At 49.9% G+C, this 20474-nt stretch overlaps 1 protein-coding gene across 1 annotated transcript in view; it reads left to right on the forward strand.

The window, feature by feature from the left end:
- The window catches only part of LOC111139296 (phospholipase B1), a 155457-nt gene that overhangs the window by 72346 nt on the left and 62637 nt on the right, over positions 1-20474 (forward strand). Inside the window, 1 exon segment of the mRNA XM_022491535.1 lies at positions 1813-1894. Within this exon segment, the coding sequence (XP_022347243.1) occupies positions 1813-1894 (82 nt within the window).

The following is a 20474-nucleotide window of genomic DNA, read 5'->3' on the forward strand; positions in this document are numbered from 1 at the left end:
CTCCTGGCTGTCCTGGGAGCTCAGGACACCCTTCAGTTCTCCTGGGAGGCAAGAGTAAAGCGTGGGGAAGGGAGTGGGCCTTTGTGGGCCGGGTCACGGGTCACCAGTCAGTGTAACCAGAACGTCCCCCCATCGAGCCCCATCTCTAGGACAGAGGGAATCTCTCTCTGGTGGGGGTGTCCTAGGCTGGGCACTCACAACTATGGTGCTACGGTCACTTGCTGGAGGAGAGGATGTCACATTAGAATCAGGGAACAATCTTTTCTGAGCACAGAGAGGCCTGGCCCTGGGAAGGCCCTGGAAAGGCCTTTTTCATTCCCCGTCTCCAGAGCCAAAGGCAGCTCCCTCTCTGACATGATACCTCTCCTTGACCTTCTGGATTAAGATGTCCTTCTAACCTGAGCATGGTCATTTCTGCTGGCATTCCTTCCTGCATGGCCTCCCCTGGACCCTGAGCCCAGGTCCTGCGGGCTGAGCCCCACCCCAGCGTCCTCCCCGGCCCTGTAACCCTTGATGGGCCCCCACGACAGCCCCGAGCACAGCACGTGGTGATGATTCATGTGCCTCTCCCCGCAGCCCTGCACACCCCCCCCACCGCCCCACATGAGTCACGGCTCACACAGCAGAGCGCCTGTTTGCTGAGGGAGTGAATGAATAATTCACAAGGGCCAGATTTGCTCTTGCAAATGAAGCGACACCTTGGCTACTCCCCTGAAGATGCGTCCCAGACCTCAGCTGGGGGCCCAGACCGCACAGGTCTCCCCCCAACCGGGGAAGACCTGAGAACCCCGTGAGTGGGAGGACGGCTGCCGCGTGACCTGTGCCTATGAAGGCAGCCGGTGTCAGGCATGCTATATTGTCAGCGGCTGACTCATCCCCTGGCTCCCACTTTCTCCAGTCACTGGGCCACCCAGGGGTTCAGTGGATTCGTCTCAGCGCAGCTTACCCAAAAGTCTCTTGCTGCCCATCACTGCAGGGTTTTCAGACAATTAAAGCTAACAGTTCAGAAGAAGGCATCTGCCAGGTCCCTTCTCAGCCCTGTAATGGCCAAGTCACTGACTGCCAGGTGAGGCAGACTCGGGGTCACCTTGTCCTGCCACCTCTCCACTGTTCTGTCTCCGTGGTGGTCCTTTCCTTGGAGGCACGAGTCTCTTCTGAGCCACGCACACTCTGATCCCCTCACCCTGTGCGCCCCCCCATCCCCAGACCAAAAGCCCAGATGGGCAAGGTGGCCAACCAGAGCAGAGGTACAGACTGGACAGAAGCAGTTTAACTAGGGATTAAGAGCTCAGGTTCAGACCAGACAGACTAGAGTTCAAGTCCTGGCTCCCACACGTAGTCTCCATGTGACCTTGAGCAAGTACTTAACCACATGGAGCCTCAGTTTTCTCCTCTATAAAATGGGGATGATAATACAACTTCTTGAATCGCTGAGAGGAAAATCAAATGGATTAATACCCATAAAGCTCTTGGCATGGTGAGCATCAGGACATGTGAGCCCTTATTCTGAGCGTTGCTGCCACTGTTATTATTTAAAAGTAGGTGTGCTTTACCTTTGTTGCCTGGACTGTCCTTACACAGTCATAAGGTAACCAGCTCCGGAAGTCTTTCCTGCAGACGTCAGAAGTAACTGGCTCGTTTTCATGAGAAAATGCAGCGCTGGGGAACTTTCTCCAGCTTCATCTGGCGGGGCCTCCATTAGCACTGACTTCTAACACCTCTAGGTCAAATAGATTGTGAATCTCAAGTCCATGTCGTGCATTTGGACAGTGATCTTGGTGAGGTGAGACATCTCTTTGGTTCGGTCCGCAGGAACCTGTGCCCCTGTGTCCTGAAGTTTAAGGATAACTCAACAGAACTTGCCGCCCTCATCGAAGTGAATAAGCAATACCAGGTAAGCTGAGAACGGGTTCTGAGACGGCACCGGAAATGCTGTGTGGTCTCATTGCTCCAGTGAGAAAATGAGGTCATGCTTTCATTGTCATGACCCCTGCTGTCCAGTGTGAGGGTGTGAGGTGACCAGTGAGCCGTTTGCAGATTTGAAGACACCTTGAAAGACCACAGGGACTGTGATTTGGTTTATTTGCACTAAGTTTGTAGAGCCGAGTCACTGAACACACTTCACCAAATCTCCGTTCCTGGCCTTACACACACACACACACACACACACACACACACACACACACACACACACACAATATTTCCATTTGGAGAGTGGCAAACTCCTGGTCATGACCCCTGACCCGGCCCTCAGTGAGTACTCCCCACGTGTGGACCCTTCTTACTGTACCTATGACAGGCTTTCCCCAGACTATGGGGTCCCTTAGGGCCAGCTGGGATCAGTCTGTGGATGGGACAGAACATCAAAACCGAACATTTCCGGGGCACTGGACAGAGACCTGATTTTGTCATTTTTCCCCCCATTCAGATTGCCCTATTTTTAGAATTCCAGTGATAGAAACTTGGTTTTCTTCCTCCTTGGTTCGAAAAAATTCATCTCCTCAGCTAATGTGCTGGGCTGAGAACCATGAGCAGCAGCAGTCAGCATGCATTAGTCAGGAATAAGAGGCACAGGCAGGGTCCCCAGATGGGTCATGGCAATGGGTTCACACCATCCCTTGGAGAAGACAGGGATTCGTTTTTTGATTTCTTTGAACAAGAACCCTCTTGTGGGTCTGACCCTTGGGTAGGCTATTTCCTCAGAAAACCACTCTGCTGCTGGGATGGTCAGAGAAAAGGAATGTGGCCCTTCCTACAGGGGCTGCCCTCCCTCTGCCCTCTCTCCTGAATGGGGGTATAGAAGGGCTGATTCCAGTTCAGCCAAACCTCTCTCCTCCTCCTTCTATGTCCTCTTTCTTCCAAGCAATGGAAAGGCCCCTACAACATGCCCTGCCCTGCGCTGGGTCCAAGGAGGATAACAGAAGACAAGCCAAATGGCCTCTGCCCTTGTTGAACCCAGGGTGTGGCTGGAGGGGTCAGACAACCCAGAAGGACAAGAGTAAACTTGAACTCAGTGGGCAGTGATGTGCTAGACCATGCACCCAAAAATGCTGTGGGCGAGAGAGCCCCACAGGGATGGGATTCCAGTTGGCTTTGTAGGATGTGTTGGATGAGGTCAGGGTGGGCGTTCCCAGGCACGAGGACTTTCAGGAACAAAGAGCATGGAGAAAAGAAACAGCTAATGCATTAGCAAGAGGCGGTATGAGGGTGGTCTGCTGAGAGAGGAAACATGGGGATCAAGAGCCCTGGGAACAAATGAAGACCCTCAAATGCCAGAGAGAGCAGATCCAGGGAAAAGGCTCCTCTCCCTCCTCTCCCTCCCCCTCCCACCCCTCACCCCTCTCCCCTTCCCTCTCCCCTCTAGCCCTCCATCTTGCTGTCGATCATCATGGGTGACCATGGCCTCAGTGATATAATGAACCACCGTGACGGAGGGCGAGCTCTGACCTTCACATTCACATGGGCATGCAGCACCATGGTGCCCTATGGCCCACTTGAGCGTGAGAACGAGGATGGCCTGAGCAGGCACACAGATGGGAATGGAAAGGTTCACACTCAAGGCCAAAGGGCTAGGACACAGTAGGTGTCAACAGGGCTCAGAGGAGGAGGAGGAGGCAGCTTTCCTGGGTGGGCTGTTACCCCCACAGTCTCCAGACCCATCCAACCAACCTCCAGTCATTTCCCAGTGAGAGCTCACGAGATCCCTGCCGCCGGGCCCTGGGAGACGGAGGGCTTCCCCGGTGTGTCTGTCCGCTGGGTTCCTTGTGGGGGAAAGGCAGACCATCCAGGGCTCCCAGAGAAGACACAGCAGCTAGAGCACATGGGCCGCTCCTGCAAGCCTGGCTTAGTCCGTAAGAAATGGTGAGCACAAAGGGTTCTGGGTAAAGAGCCAGCAAACCTAAGTTCTGGTTCCAGCCATGTTTTGGGCTATTGCTTGAGCTGTGTGGTCTTTCTGGGCCTCCATTTTCTCTACTGGGCCAAGGGGGTGTAATATCCCTCAGGCAGCCTCAGAGGGCCATGGCAAAATACATGAGTGGTTCCCCCTTGGGTTCCCTCTTGTGTCTTCCTAGGGACACGAGGAGGGCAAGGAGTGTCTCTGCCTCTACCTCCCTGAGTCTCTGCTGGGTTGGGCTCCACTGAGACCATCTCAGACCACTGAGATGAAAGTGAGCTATGTCCCTCCAAGCCCACGTTCACATTCACAGACAGCCCTGAATGAGGGCACCCCCTCCGTGGGGAGAACTGAGGGGCCAATACAGTCACTGTGACCACAGGGGCTCAAGTCCCCAGGACACCACAGAGGGGACAGTTGTGCGGGCTACACCCGTATCTGCTTCCCCCAGCCGAGCCCCAGCAGACATGTAAGCTCTGTGGGCCGGCAGAGGAAAGGACCACATGCCTGCAGGAGAGGGGGTGCACAGGTCTGCCCCTGAAACACCCCTGGGACTGCCCCAGCCTGACACACCCACAGACGGAAGCTGGGCTCCTGGCACAAAGCTGCAGGATTCTGTGTGGGAGACATCATTCATTCCCTTGGCCCTTCCTGCGACCGCCTCAATAATTTCTGATAATTCTTATGCAATGCTAGTTCTGAAGAAACCCACACTTGGGGAGCTCGATTCCCAGATCCTTCCAGCAATCACCGACAGCCCCCCACCACCACCACACACACTGTACTCCAAGCCCCATGCGAGGCATTGGAGCTATGGGGCCGGGTGGGAACCCTCAGGAATTCTCCTGGGAGAGAATGTCTAAGGTCATCCCTCCCACATTCCAGTTAGTTCCTGTGTGGCAGGGAGGCCATGGGGAGGAAAGGTGGGTGATTCTGGGACTGAGAAGCAGAGTGAGAGCACAGAGAGCAGCCCCCTGCCGGTCCCTGGGGCGGACATGCACTTGTGCAGGGCACAGAGCTGGGGGAGGAAGGACAGTGGGAGGGGACTTTTGGATGGGCCACGTCATTCTCCATGGTCTCTGAGCACTGAGGAGGGTAGAGGGTCCAAGCCCACGTGAAGGGCATTAGAGGAGCAGAAGGATATAGGAGACTAATGAAGAGATTTTAGGGAAAGACTCTTAAAGGAAAATATTGAATCAATCCTCTGAATTTCCCTTTTGAAGGCTCTTTAAAAAAAAGGGGGGGGCTCTGCTATGTCCATTCCACCAGAATTAGTAAGATGTGATTAAATTCTTAGAAGATGGGAGGCGAGAAGAAGGCAGGCCACGGCACACTCCCTTGCAGAGCACAGCCTTGAACGTTCCAGGTAGGACCACCTATTTCTAGGTGTGTCCACCTTCAGAATAAAACTGAAAGAAGATGGGAACCCCAGTTCCTTCTCCAGACTTTGAGCTAAAGGGTTGCCATTCCTTTTCCAAAAGGTCAAGCTAATTACCCTCTCTTATCTGACTTTGTCCATTTGGGTGAAGAGCTAATCCCAGGAAGGATAAAGTTCTCTCCTCGCTTCTTGTTTATGGGGCACAGATGCCGGGATAAGATATTGCTGAAGAATCTAAAATCTTCATGGAGCCTGAGCCAGACAGGGCACTCCATCTGGTAGCCTCTGGCCTTTTGTGTCCTTTGTCAAGTCATTGGAAGGGAGATGAGGGACAAAGAGCCTAGTACCTGTGGGCAGAAGGGCTGACAGCAAACATGAGTTTCCCAAATGGCAAAATAGCTGGTACAAGAGGAAATCTGTGTTCTCTCAAATCTACCTCCTCCTTCAAGTGTTCACGTATGTGTGTAATGACCATTTAAAGAGAACAAAAGGAACTTGAGGGGTGCCTGGGTGGCTCAGTTGGTTGAGTGGCTGACTCTCGATTTCAACTCAGGTCATGATCTCAGGGTCCTGGGATCAAGCCCTGTGTTGGGCTCCAAGCTCAGTGGGGGGGGGGGGTCTGCTTAAGGATCTCTCTCCCACACCCTTTCTCCTGCTAGTGCATGGTCTCTCTCTCTCTCTAAAATAAATATTTAATAAAAACTAAAATAAAAAAGGAACTTTAAAAAAAAAAAAAAAGCCTGGGACACCTGGGTGGCTCAGTGGGTTAAAGCCTCTGCCTTCCGTTCAGGTCATGGTCTCAGGGTCCTGGGATCGAGCCCCTCATCGGGCTCAGTGAGGAGCCTGCTTCCTCCTCTCTCTCTCTCTCTGCCTGCCTGTCTGCCTACTTGTGATCTCTGTCTGTCAAATAAATAAATAAAATCTTAAAAAAAAAAAAAAACCCATGGGGCACCTGGGTGGCTCAGTCAGTTAAGTATCCGTCTGTATTTTGGCTCAGGTCATGACCTCAGGGTCGTGGGATCAAGCCCTGTGTCAGACTCTGTACTCAGCAGAGTCTGCTAGAGATTCTCTCTCTCTCTTTCTCTCTACCCCTCCCCCTCCCTCTCTCCCCCTCTTTTTCTCCCTCTCTCTCTCTTACCCTCTCTTTTTCAAAAAACAAGCCCTCTCTCCACTGTCCCCACTGAATTCTTTAAAAAAATTTTTTATTGTGTTCTGTTAGTCACCATACAGGGCATCATTAGTTTTTGATGTAGTGTTCCATGATTCATTGTCCGTGTGTAATACCCAGGGCTCCATGAAATTCATGCCCTCCTTAATACCCATCACCAGGCTCACCCATCTCCCACCCCTCCCCTCTAAAACCCTCAGTTTGTTTATCAGAGTCCATAGTCTCTCATGGTTCATCTCCCCCTCTGATTCCCCCCCGCTTCATTTTTCCCTTCCTTCTCCTAATGTCCTCCATGCTATGCCTTAAGTTTCACATGTAAGTGAAACCATATGATAATTGACTTTCTCTGTTTGACTTATTTCACTCAGCACAATCTCCTCCAGTCCCATCCAAGCTGATGCAAAAGTTGAGTATTCATCCTTTCTGATGGCTGAGTCATCTCCCCACTGAATCCTTCCGCTGCCTTCCTTTTCCCATCTGCCTCTCAATGCTTGAACCTGAGTGTGTCTCGTGCTGCGCCCCCTGCTGGTGCACCAGGCACGTCAGTCTGTGTTCCATGGGCTTTGGTAATCAAGAAGTTGCCTAGATCAACCCTGAGCCCACCATCACTCATTCCAGAACCTCTAGACACTCAAGTTGCTTGGGAGTGGGGGGCTGTGCTGTGCCTCATGTCTGTGTCTCTGGGCCCCGGTTAAAGACATGGGACTTGAGGCAGAGCCCATAGCTGGCCTCACTCACAGCCACGAAAGCCGTCTTCAGGTAGCAGAGGCTTTCCTTCCCTACTGGATGTGGGGGTTCATGAACATAAAGGGAGGGGGAGCCCTGGGGAGAGGTTGCATGCCTTACACATAAGCCAAGTGTTTGGCCTTCCTTCCCATGTCTGCTCTCCTCTCTGAGGGAAGTTTCATCAGTGATGGTGTTCCCGTCCCAGCTCACTGTCTCTGGCATTCTGTGTCTCCTTCTGGAACATCAGGAGGAGAGGGGTAGGAATCACTGACTTCTCTCCTCTGGGCACTTCAGCAGGAGCATGCCCTGGGATCTCCTGGAGGGCTTGTTAAAACGCTTAGAGCTGAACTGTAGCCCAAAGTTTCTGACTTCTGTAGGTCTGGGATGGAGCTGGAGATCTGCATTTCTAACATGTCCCTAGGTGATGCCAGTGCTGCCTGTGGGCCCAGGTCACACTCAGAGAAGTGCTGGGCAAGTGAGCCTGTCAGTGCTACCCCAGGAGGTGGCCCCCTATGCAAGACTTCTCTGTTCTAAAGATCACCTCCTTTTCCAGATGAAGCCTGTGGGACAGAAAGATGAGCCATTTGGTACAAGAGAGAGAAGGCCAGTGACCTGTCCCTCTCAGGTAGGTCAGAACTCGGGTGGGGGGGAAAATCCCTGGCTGAGTTGGGAAGAGAGATAGGGCCACGAAGAAGTGGGCTTTTCTGTGACAAGGGGTCTTCCCTGACTGAGACATGAGCCCCATTAGAGTTTTGGCTTGGCTCTTCTAGGCTGGGCACAGCTTTGCGTACCAAACACACCTAAAGTTTACACCTATGGGTCAGGGAGTCATGATGCCAGAATGGAGGCCCACACCTGTGGAGGGCATAGGACCAAAACCACAGCTTATCCGGTCCCAAATGTGAGGATGGGTGTCTTAAATAACATGCCTAAAATATAGCAGGTATAGAATTAATGCTACTGAATAAATGAACGAGAAAAGAAAAAAAACTGAGCACAAATCAGAATTCCTTTTTATCCTTTGACGCTGGTTAAATGTTTGGCTTGCTGCATTAGTTTTTATTACGAGGCTATAAGAGCTATATAATTCACCCATTTCCCTCTTTGCTTTGGCTGCCAGGAAGCTTACAATTAAGTTCTCTTTTTGTGGAAATACATGTACTTTGGTAGCGTGAAGCTTGGGTAGCAAGAGATGCTGACAGTTGGAAACCGGAAACTTCAAAGTATTAATAAGCTCCTTCAGAGAACTAATGAGCAGAGAAGAAAAGCCAGAGAATGGTTTTGGCATCATTTCAAGGGGGGTATGAAATTTTTTTCAAATTGGCCAAAGGCAAGGCTGGATGACACAGCTGTGATGAAGGAACCATAATGATTTCCAGGTCATGGTTACAATGTATCCCCTTCCTCTGCAGGAGAATCCCTATCTGTTCACCTACAAGAACAGCAACTACCTGCCCAGGCTGCCAAAATCTCAAGAGAAGCATGAGGTAGGCTGAGGTTTTCTGTGACCGACAAACATGCAGATGAACCAGGGGCGGGACTCCTTGCTGCGTCTTTGGAAACTTCCCCATGGTCCTCTAGGTTCTGGAACCCCGTGAACAGGCTGGAAAGCGTGAAGGGTCAAGTGTGTGGCCACTTCACCCCCCTCCCCCCCGGTGGTTGAAGCTGGTCTGCGGGGTCCGCAGAAAGCTCTCCCTGAGGCTTCAGGGAGGCCTTGGGGTGCAAATCTCTGGCAACAAGTCCTTTTAGACTCATCTGAGCCCTGAATCTGAGGAGAAAATTAAGAAAAAAGCAGAGAAGTGTGGTAAAGTCTGAAACCAGACGGCACGGAGACCCAAATGCCTGCAAAGTTGGCGCACACCTGCGGGGGCCGCCTCACACTTACTCCTCTCACGGGCTGCCTGTCTCAGGAGTCTCTCTGATATTTCCTGTCAAGATTGGATAGGGCAGCCCGCGAGCCTCTGAGGAGTCGGAAAACACTTGAAGGCCAACGTGCTCATTCATTCTCAGAGGACTGGGGGCCAATACGAGCTGAGACCAGTTTAGTACTTGTGCCTCCCTGTCTCCCTGTTGTGTAAAAGAGGGTGAGACTTACTCCAGGCGGCACAGGCAGAGCTGACCCACCACAGAGCTTGAGAGATGGAGTGCGAAGGACCCTTGATTTAGCAACACGTCCCACACTTTCTAACAAATACCTCAGCCATGAGGAAACATCCGGGAGGCAGCATGGTACTGTGAGGTGAGAAGACCGGCTGTGGGTTCAAATCCAGACTCTTCCACTTACTGGCTCTGTGTCACTGGGCAAGGCACTTACCATCTCTGTGCCTTGGTGTTTTTTAAATCTGTGAAATGATAGTCACAGCCCAATCTCATAGAGTTGTTAATCAATTATAATACGTTAGTAAGTATAAAGCCCGTCTGCTGGTATCTGGTATGCCCTGAGTTCTATATGACTGTTGCTATTATCATCATCTGATAAGGGGGAGCAACACATTCTCTCGGGATACATTTATTGAATACCTTCTGTGTACGCCTAGAATGTGGGGCCTCAGAGCAGGTGCCCAGTCACTAGTTGTCAAATGACAAAATGGGTGGGTGGATGGGGGAATAGCAGGCGTAAGAGAGAAAGCCATGAATAAAATACATCACACATCACAAGGAGCTCAGCCCAGTGGAACCAACCAGCAATTGTAGCATGGTGGAGTGAGTCCTATAATTAAAGTTTCCATGGGTATTCTGGAACACAGAGGAAGCAACCAACCAGAGAGGGTTGGCAAGGCTTCCCAAAGAGTACAAATGATCCCAGCCTTGAGGGATGACCAAGGGTGGTGACCAGGTGGATGGGAGTGTGGGAGCCCAGAGGGAGGGAAAGGTAAAGGGGGGATGGAGGTAGACTTGGGCAGAGGCACAGAGAACATGAGAACTGAGCCAAGAGCTGATGGTTTAGAATGTCACATCCTCTTGGGATGTGCTAAGGAGGACGGACTTCATGCTGATGTCAGTGCAACAGAAATGTAGTTTTTTCAATGAACACATATTCATTGAGCATCTACTATACCCTGTTTGGGGCTGTAAGGATACAGTACATGAAACAGACAAAAATCCCTGCTCTCACTGAGAATGTGGGCAGGGGGGTGACAGAGTTCTGTTATGTTGGGAGAGAGAGCAGGCCATCTGTCTGGGCTCTGGGGCTGGGGAGGAAGCCCACGGGACCGAAGGCTGTGGATCCTGCAGTATTCCAGGAAGGAGTCACACAGGCCTGGGCACAGGCCTTGGTGGAGGGACTAGAGTAGAGGGGACAGGATGGGGAGCATTTAGGAAAGGGTGTCAGGGGCACGTGGAGAGGCGTGTTGAAGGAGAGGGAGGATCTTAAGCCATACCTAGGTTTCTCCATTGACTAGTGTTTTCCAAATAAAGGCCTTGCTTCTCATCTGATTTTCTACGTCGCAAGATCCATTTCTCCTTCTCTGTGCTCTCATTGCAGGTGAGAGACGGGATGGAAATCACCTGCCCAGACAAGGACCCCTCCAGCACAATTCCCACCTCAGGTACGTGGCTCGTCAAGTGGTTTTTAACCTCTGTGGAGGCCTGAAATCATTGACAGAAGGACAACCTTAACGGGCCTTCCACGCGGTCTGAGGCCTGCCTGAGAGGTTTTCCCCAAGGGCAGTAGAAAGAGAGCTCTGGCTGTACATTTGTAAGTTCATGCTTGTGTTTGATTCCTCTTTAACTAAAAGAGGAGAACACCATTATCAGAAAGCCCTTATTAAGCATTAACTGGCGGCCAGGTCTTACTCTGCAGAGAGCCCAGTGTGAGCTGAGTGAGCTGCTGTCATTGTCCCGGCCTTTAAGCCTCGATGAAGTGAATCTGTTCTCCAAAGAGCAAAACTATCATTAAGCGGGAAGCAAAAATAACCAGTCCATCCTGCGTGTCAGAGCCATATGCAGGATGCACTCAAACATTGCACAGAACAGGAAAGCACTCCGTCTTATAAACATGCTGTTCTCGTTGCTTCTCAGTATTTCCAAAGTGACTACTGCTGGGCCAGTAAAATGAGACTCATGGAATGTTCCAGGCAGACACCCTCCCCAAAAAGAGATGTCTTAGGGCCCTTTCCCTCCAGGTGAGGCAGCCTGAGAGTGAAGGCTGTGAGCCCATGACCATGGTGGTCATGGGGAAGTGAGGGGAGGCTGTGTGTTGGCCTACAGGACTCAAAACATCAGCTCAGGAACGTTCCCGCGATAGTGCAATAGGTTCCTGTGCTTGCTTGGTCCTAGAGGGTGACTCATCTGTTCACTGACTTGTTCGTGTGTTCATTCATTTATTTGATGATTGTTGAATGCCTCCTAGCTGCCTTCCAAGGTAGGAAATCAGATTTGGGGATGTCACTGTGCCTAGCAGGATTCTTTTGGGGACATAGATCTTTGTAGTCTGTTCCCTTTTGCTGAGCACTAGAACAATGAGCTGTCAGCCTGACCCTTCCTGGGTGTCTGAGCTCTCCGTGCACAAATTAAGTCATAGGACTAGCAAGCTAGTTAAAAATGCTTGTACCAAATCTTCAGTGTATAGCCAACTCTTGTTCTAAGTTGCAGAGGTTGGAATAGGTGAGAAGGCGCTCGTGCACACATCCATTTAGTCTTTAGAATTTTCCCTCCTTCCTACCTGGTGACGACTCTTCCCTATTGGCTAGTTTACTAGCAAAACTTTAGCAGCAGAGACAAATTATTAGCTTCCAACATAGACTGTCCTACAGCAAAACCCCAAAGATGTACTTATATATGTACGTACGGATGTAGGCAGGAATAGGAAGGCAGAATTTGAATGTTGCAATCACTGTAGTCTTTATAGAGAAATGATATCCATCTCCTTTTTAATCTTATCACTCTGAGAGGATGAGCTATAAAACATTTTGCAATCTGCCTAGATTATGTTCCTGTCACGTCGATGATAACCAACCCATCCCGTAGAACATATCTCAACATCAAAACCCAAATAAAAATGTGAACCTCTTCTTTATTCCCTGACCCCAGAGATTATTGTGCTCATTGGCATTTGAAGATATATGCACAAGAAATCTTAAGACCTTGAGATTGAAGATACTCTGGTGATAGGGACCATCTGAATAAGCAAATGGATAGATTTCGGTCTCCTTGATCTAAGCAAGTGGGCATGGAACCAAAACGCTGGCTCGCTCCAGCTGGGGAGCAGCCCTCCTGAATGAGAGCAGGTTCTGCCCTTCTGAGTCCTGCCTGAAAGCTGTCATTTAAGAAAATGGCCACAGCTAGCTGGACAATAATGAAAAACACGTTTCATCACTGCACGTGATATCTGATTAGACATTTTAGCCATCCTTGGGATTGCCGGGGTAGTTAAAAAGACTTTGCATGGGGCCACATCATTAGTTTTCCTTGATAATTGTCATATTTCTGGTAAGATCGTTCACTGCCCTGGAGATCATGTTTGCAATCTCTAATTGAGATGGTAGCCTCTGATGCGTACTTACGAGACCAGGCCATCTCATCTTTACACCTCCAATGACTCAGCACATACAGGAGCCCAGCAGATGTTCATGGAATTAATCTAAATGAGTATTTTTATTTTAGCAAATCTACAGTTCTGAGTTGAAAAAGATCTTTCCAACTGACCAGATCTAAGTGCCTTCCATTAAGGCAGTTTTTCAATAAGATTCTATATAAAATAACTGTTGTGTTTCAGAGTTCTTTTCAAAAGCCTCCCTTGTCACCTCCTTCCCTAGTGTTTCTCTCCAACCACCCACAGATACCCCGAGCTAACCAAAAGTGATGTCTCAACATTGGGGACTGCCTTCATCAACAGGCCACAGTCCCAGCAACCTGGGGGCCTTACTCATTCCCTGTGGGACCCACAGGGGATGAACCCCTTCCACCAATCAATGAGGCTTTGGGATGAGATATATAAAGTTGATGTAATTTTTTATGACCAGTTGGTATTTGGCAGCTAGAGGAATCAATAAAAGCCACCCATTTTTCCTCCCAGTCAGTGTATATGTGCATTTTGTGGAGGTCTATCTCCTGTGGGCTTTCTTTGTACATGCTTGCGTCATTTGATTTTTTTTAAAGATTTTATTTATTTATTTGACAGACAGAGATCACAAGTAGGCAGAGAGGCAGGCAGAGAGAGAGGGAGGGAAGCAGGCACCCTGCTGAGCAGAGAGCCCGATGCCCAGGACCCTGGGATCATGACCTGAGCCGAAGGCAGAGGCTTTAACCCACTGAGCCACCCAGGCACCCCTTGCTTCATTTGATATTACCCCATGGCCTGCCCCTAGTGTAGTTGGGATGAATAAGAAAAATACCTTGCGCCTTGCAGCTGACCTGAGGCTTTCCCAGGGAGAAAAAGAGTAGCCTTTTGCAAACAAAAGAATTGCAATCAGGAGCCTGGAGGACAGTGGCTCTTGGCTCGCTGCTAAAGTTGGCCATCTTGAAGTCAAGGGGCTAATTCCACGCAGAGGGAAAACTTCATAGGATTTGAAAATAGAGATCCACAAATAGAGATGCCACTGTCACCAACAGTACAAAGTCAGAACAGTTCATTTACATTCATTGAATACATCGATTCCTTTCTAAGTCCTTGACGTCATTCATTGTACCCATTTGACTAAAACCAACGATTCAAAAGCTGGTAGGAAAAATGCCCAAGTTACAGCACCGGCTGAGTGCTAAGGGTTTTGCTTTGCTGTGAGCCTACCGTGTAACATGCAGCGTAGGCCCTGGAAATGTTTCTCTCATCACACCACCTGCTCATGGGTCTTGGGGCTTAACCTGGAACTAGGAAGGAAGGAACGATGCCCCGCAGGGATCGAGAGCCTGCTTGCCTCCCAGCGGGACCAGTCAGCTGAGCATATCCAAAATCAGCTGGAGACACTTGGATGAATAAGTATTTCCTCTCCCTGTAGTTTCCATCATTTAAAGCTTTGAGAGCTGCAAAGTCTCTGACACAGAGCCAGTAATTAAGCCTGTAACTCAACTGAGCGCATTTCTTGAGCTCCTGTGTGCAATGTGCGTATTTCTTCAGATAAGTCCACAGTGAAGCACTTCCAAGGCAGAAGCAAGGTTCTAACCTTGTCCCAGCAGTTTACCACCATTGCAGGAGTCTTCACGTAGGTCCCTAAAATCAGAGAGCCGTGGGTAAGGCAGCCCTTAGCTAAAAATTAAGAGAAGGCTGGTTTTATCGGATGATGGCCCCAGGTGGTTTAAACTGTTGGGTTGTACAAGACAAAACTCCAAAGTGTCCAGTCTTTTCCCCATTCTATCATCTGCCATTTCCTCATTATTCAGGACATTCCATCATAGCTTGGATGGCCTTCTGATAAGAGGCCCCCCCTCTGTAGAAATCTTGATGTGTTATTGATGTATTTATCAGCTCTTTTCAGGGTGGTGGACAGTTTGTACCAGATAATGTTAAGCTAATCAGACCATATAAATTTAATCTTATCTCTAAATAGTTCTTGGTCCAAGGAGAGCAATTGCTAAAGCACTTTTCTGGGTTTGCAGGCTGTGTCTTTGTCATACATGATGATATTAGCAAAGCTCAAATCAAGGTCTACAGGATAGTAAACAAATGAAACATGTGGGACTCTGTCTTAATAAAATCCCAGATAAGTCAGACTCCTCCCATGTAGGCTTGGCTCATTTGGTTTCTTATCTCTCAAAGGAATCCTTCATGGCCAACAGGAGGACCCCCCACCCCGCCCCCCACCCCTGCCATTGATCGATCTACACACACACACACACACACATAGAGGTGGACATACATGCACGCATGTATGTGTGTATGTTTCCTTTGTCTGCTACAAATTTAGGTGATGGGATGACCGGTTTCAGCTGCCTCTTTAGCAAACTGTAATGTGCTTTTGAAGCAAATCTGTCCATCTCCTCCGCATTTTACCAGCTTCAAAGAGTTCCCCGAGCCTTTGCCCACTAACAAGTGCTCACAGTATTCACTGTGTATGTCACACGTTATGGCAACAAGAACAGAGTGATTGACTGTCATCACCAGAAACTAAAATAAGCCCTCCGGAGTTGAGGGAAGGAGGTCTTATTTTCTGTTTTGTTGCCTTTTTTACCCATAGCCCAATTTCTCTGAGAAGAGGTCATTTTCAAGTTCTCAGGCTCAACCCCATGGATGTGTGCTAATGTGTGCAGCTGGCTTTGTGATTTGATATTGTTCTTCTAACCACATATCCTTAGCCCACCCCCTCCCACGACCTACTAAAGCAGAACTCTGGGGGTAAGAAGACCATCTGTGTTTTAACAACCTCTCCAGATGATTCTGATGCATGCTCAAATTTGAGACCACTGATCTATATGTTTTGCACACACACATTCACAATTACGCGTGTGTCGGTTTGCATGCTGTCATAGGAAGAGGCAGGGACTTTTACTTTTCCAGTGAGCGTATCCTCCATGGGAGCAACAGCTCCCCATCTGCAGATGGTATAGAAGTCAGGTAGAAAAGATGACTCTCGGGAAGGAGATAAGACTTGGAGATCCCTTTGAACATTGTTTCCACTGAGTGTTAATACGGCTTCTGGTGCAGATAGAATTCTACAACCATGATCGGATATTGATGGGTGAAGCAGGCTCCGTGTAGTCCCGTGGGTCAAAAGCAATGGGTCAAAACCATCTGGTGCTCTGTGTTTCATTGGATGCCTTACTGAGAGTGTAGGAATTTAAGTTGTGGCCCCCAACATGCGTTTGTGTTCATGTTCATCTCTGTATTAGGTCAAGGGGTAGATAGATACAGTACAAGTGTATATATGCAAGTAATTATACATGTAGCAATAGTCTTGTTACTGGGCCTTTAGCTGGGCATAAAAGGCCTTGGCCCTAACCTACCTTTCCAATGTTATCTTGTGCTAGGTTCCTTTACAGACCCTCCACTTAAGCCAAACTGTACGACTGTCTGTTCCTTACAGACATCTCTCACTTTACCATACCACAGGCATTCCTGATGCTTGTCCCTCCAAACCCCGAACTCCCTCTCCCCCATCCTTATCTCGTCACGTCATGAGTTCAAACACTACCTTCTCCATGAAGCCTGTTCTGAACCACCCCCCTCATACACCCCCCACCACGAGGGTAAATAATTCTTGCAAGTCCAGAACTTCATGTCACTCTCCGTCTCCCACAGGGTTTGTCAGCTTATAGATAATTATAACTGGACGGTTCTTACTTCTTCCTTAGCCTGTGAGTTCCTGGAGGGCTTTCCCCATTTCTGATCCCTCTGTCATCTCCAGAGCACCCGGCCACTGACTGGTGGTCAGCATGTTTGTCAGATGAGTAAATGGCTGCTGGGCTACATTACAGTATGTGCTCAAACTCCAAAGATGAACAAGATAGAGTTGGGCTGCCGAAAACAGTTTGGTGGTTCCTCACGAAGCTAAGCCCAGGCTTATCTTAGGATCGCCAATTCCACTCCTCAGTATATACCCTAACTAATTGGAGACAGACATTTATAAATAAATGTTTGTATTTATTTATAATGTGAATGTTCATAGTAACATAGCTACAAGACCCAAAAGACGGGAACGACCCAAATGTCCATCAGCAGGTGAATGGATAAGCAAAATGTGGTTATATCAGTACAATAGGATATTATTCAGCCAAAAAAAAGGAACGAAATTCTGGCATGTGCTGTAACACGGATGGACCTCAGAATCATTATAGAAAGGGGAAGAAGCCAGGACGAGAGGGGTCAGATGGTGTGTAATTCCATTTATATGAAATACCCAGAATAGGAAAATCCACAGAGCACCGACTCATGATTCTCGAGGGCATGGAGAGTGAGGGCTTAATAAGTACAGGTCTCCGTTGGGGTGAAATGAAAGTGTTTTGGAGCCAGATGGAGGTCAGGGTCATACACCCATTGCAGGTGGGCTAACCACCCCTGAATCGTTGATTTTTAAAATGGTTAATTTTATGTTACATGAACTTCACCTTGATTTTTAAAAAAAAAAAATCAGTCACTGGTATAAAAGCATGTTCCTTTTCACTTTAGAAAAACCGAGCTGATTCTGTTCATCAATATATGGATGATATAAAATTTGATCCCAATTATCAGTAGATCCTAGAATAGATGAAGGGTTAGTTGCATCTCTGCCACAATTCCTGCCTCATCCTCAGACCGAGTGGCCAGGGGCAGCTTCAGGCCCCAACGGGATCTGCTCACCTGGTGGCATCAGCTCTCGCCAAAGGCCCCGGACACCATGCCCCGCCCCCACCCCCAGCCCAAAGATGGGTCCGCCGTCCAGCTCCCAAGCCTCTGAGGGCGTCCTCAGGCGGAGAGGGCAGGTGGACCCTGCGGCTGCTACCGTGGAGCCTTATGACAAGGATGGGCTCTTAGACTCTCTGTCCAACTGAGTTGCTATTACAATTGGACTTCCTCTCAGTCTTCTGGGAAGGTCTTCATTCATTTTCATTCATTCATTTTCTCTCTGCCATTCACGGGTGTGTGTTTTCAGTTCATAGGCTGAAGCCAGCTGACATCAAGGTCATAGGCGCCCTGGGTGACTCTCTCACGGTGAGTTACCCCCACTGTGGAAGGCAGTCTTGACTCCTAGGAGACCCCGGAGAGAGGAACTCTCCACTACGGCCGTCTCTAGCCCTTCTCCAGCCCACCTGCCCTGGACCCAGCATTCCTCGCCCCTCACGTTCCCCCACGTCCAGCCTAACCTCGTGTTCCTCTCCCAACACTGGAATGAAGGAGCGAGTAGGAAGTGGGGGGACCTCAGAGGAAGCAGCTGGGACAGATCTCACAGCCTGGCAGGGGTGGGCAGATCGGACTAGGTCTCCCCTGTGGTGTGAGGCTCCTTCAAAGCCCTGGCACTTGTCCTGGAGGAATTTAAAGGAGGGAGAAGAGAGGAGGACACAGGAGCAGGTGCTGGTGGGGCGGGGGTGGGGGGGTGGGAGAGAGGGAGGTACAGAAAATGGTCCCCGCCCATTCCTGCAGCCACTCCAAGGTGACCCTTCAGGCCTGCAAAGTGCTATCCAGGAAAAGCAAAATCGGGCCCTAGAGAAACGGGGTGGAGGGTCCCAGAGGCTCCCAGACGCGCGCTTCTGCTCAGTAGTGACTCATTACAAATGTTTCCAACCACTGCTCTCTGGGTCAGTAGAGTTCAGGGCCTCCAGCGGAATCTTCCAGAAAGGCCAGCAGGCACTGTTCAGATCTGTGGCCGCCCAACCTTTGACCTGTCTCATTTCGCCTCACCCACACAATCCTGTGAAAGGCGATTAAACTTAACCCATAAGGGAGGTGAAGCCGGGCAGGTGAACTAAGTGCCCACGGCCACATAGCTCCCAGATGCTGGACTCGCACCAGCCCGACTCCAAGTCCAGATCCTCTCCCTGTACTGCAGCTGTGTCCCCACGACCCCTCAATGACTCTTCACCCCCAACCCCTTGCTGCTCCTAACTTTCTGGAAGGATAGGCAGACTGGTCCTTAGCATGGCTTATCCCAACCACTTCCTGCTGGGCATGGCCTGGTATTGCTACCCTCCAACCCCTGGTCCCCTCCAAGTTCTCTCAGGATAAGGACTCATCAAGAATCCGGCACAGTTCTTCGGGACTTCCTGGGAGGCACCATTTGGAGGGTAACATACATGGCACGTGGCAGAGGAATGGGGCCCCAGAGAGCAGCAGTCCCCACCATGGGCTGGGGGAGGTCCTGTCATGGAGGCCAGCCTCTCCCCATGCTGTCCGAGAGACCAGTCTTCAGCATGACCTTTGCCATGGCCCTGCTTAGAAGTAACACGCTTTAGGCCAGGGACACGCTCCTGCAGAGTGTGTCCAGGCTGAGGTTTTAAAAGACCAGGCTCTCTCTCCAACTGAGGGGTAGGGACATGACATTTTATTTTCTTCTATTTTTTAAATTGTGTGTACATGAGCTATATTGATATAAAAGGACTGCGATGGGCTTTTGTTTCACAACTTTGAAGAATGAGGCAAATGGGACCCTGAAATGTGTCCTTTGGAAAAACGGACACCGCTGTCTAATTTCCAAAGCAGTTCTGCTAGCCTGGTGCACCTGATCTGGGTCCGGGCAGGGTTTCTTAGGGTGAGGCCACGCTGTGGTTGGCGCCAGGATTTCCAGTGGGAGCTCTTGCTCACTCGTGTGAGGCAGGAGGCACATCAGGACTGGGGCCTGTCTCGACTCTGGACTCTAGGGGGTGCCCAGGCATTCCCAACCAGACCCAGAATGGGGGAGTTTCTGGCCAGCAGGCAAGGAAACTCACCCTTCCATGTTCCCTGTCAGGCAGGTAATGGGGCCGGATCCAAGCCTGGGGACATCTTAGATGTCTTGACTCAGTACCGAGGCCTGTCCTGGAGGTGAGTAAGAATGTGGTAAGACCCTGAATGACCCCTTCATTGCAGCGGGGGGAGGGGGGAACCTGGAGCATCCCAGAAAACCATTCCTCTAGCAGGCACATGAACCACCCGATTAGTGATTTTCAATGAGACACTTCTGGTTTACTTGGAGGAAGGAAAGCAAAGCTTCCCCAAACCACTACATCTCCCAGGACAGGAACTGAGACCTGAGCAGGAGGAGTTTGGGGGAGAAACTGCACAAATGTTTGGTTTGAAAATCTTCCCTAGCTTTCATTTCTCCCTCTGGGGCATAAGCTCAGAAGGGGCAGTGGCCTTTGAAACCAGAGTTGTGCCTGAATCCTAGCTGCCCAGCTCTGTGCAACCCTGGGCAAGTTACTTAACCTCTCTGAGCATGTCTCCTTACCTTCGGTGCTGGGATGCTAATACTGCCTGAGTACTGTCATGAGGATTAGAGTTTAAGCCTCCAGCATGGTGCCTGACACAAAGTAGATCGAAATGGTAGCAGGCATCATTATTAAAGGGGCTTCATTTTCCAGATGAGAAAGCGAGGCTCAGAGATGGCAAGTAACCTGTCTGTGGTCACACAGCCAGATGGCAAAAGAACAGAAAGTAGAGCAGATGGTTCCTGACCCCTAATCTGGCACATTCCCCCATCATGACTGCCTCATGCTTCTCCTGCTTTGGCTGTAATCAAATCCAGGCTGCAGGGAGCTGGACTTGTGCTTTGAACACCCGGCTCCTGCCAAGCGTGAGAGGGCAGGTTTGCTGTTTCCTCAGCCTGGAATCTGGCATCTCTGGCCCCAGACTGAACCGGAGTGTTGAATCCCTGGCATCCTCCCTTGTGACGTTGCACAGAAATAAACCCCAAACATTTTGAGACCCTTTTAAATGTTCCCAGACATACTTGGCAGAGAATGAGGGGATATGGAAAAGCAGGGAATCC

The sequence above is a fragment of the Enhydra lutris genome, unplaced genomic scaffold (assembly GCF_002288905.1).
Source record: "Enhydra lutris kenyoni isolate GAN:26980312 unplaced genomic scaffold, ASM228890v2 scaffoldscaffold98, whole genome shotgun sequence".
Lineage (NCBI taxonomy): Eukaryota > Metazoa > Chordata > Mammalia > Carnivora > Mustelidae > Enhydra > Enhydra lutris.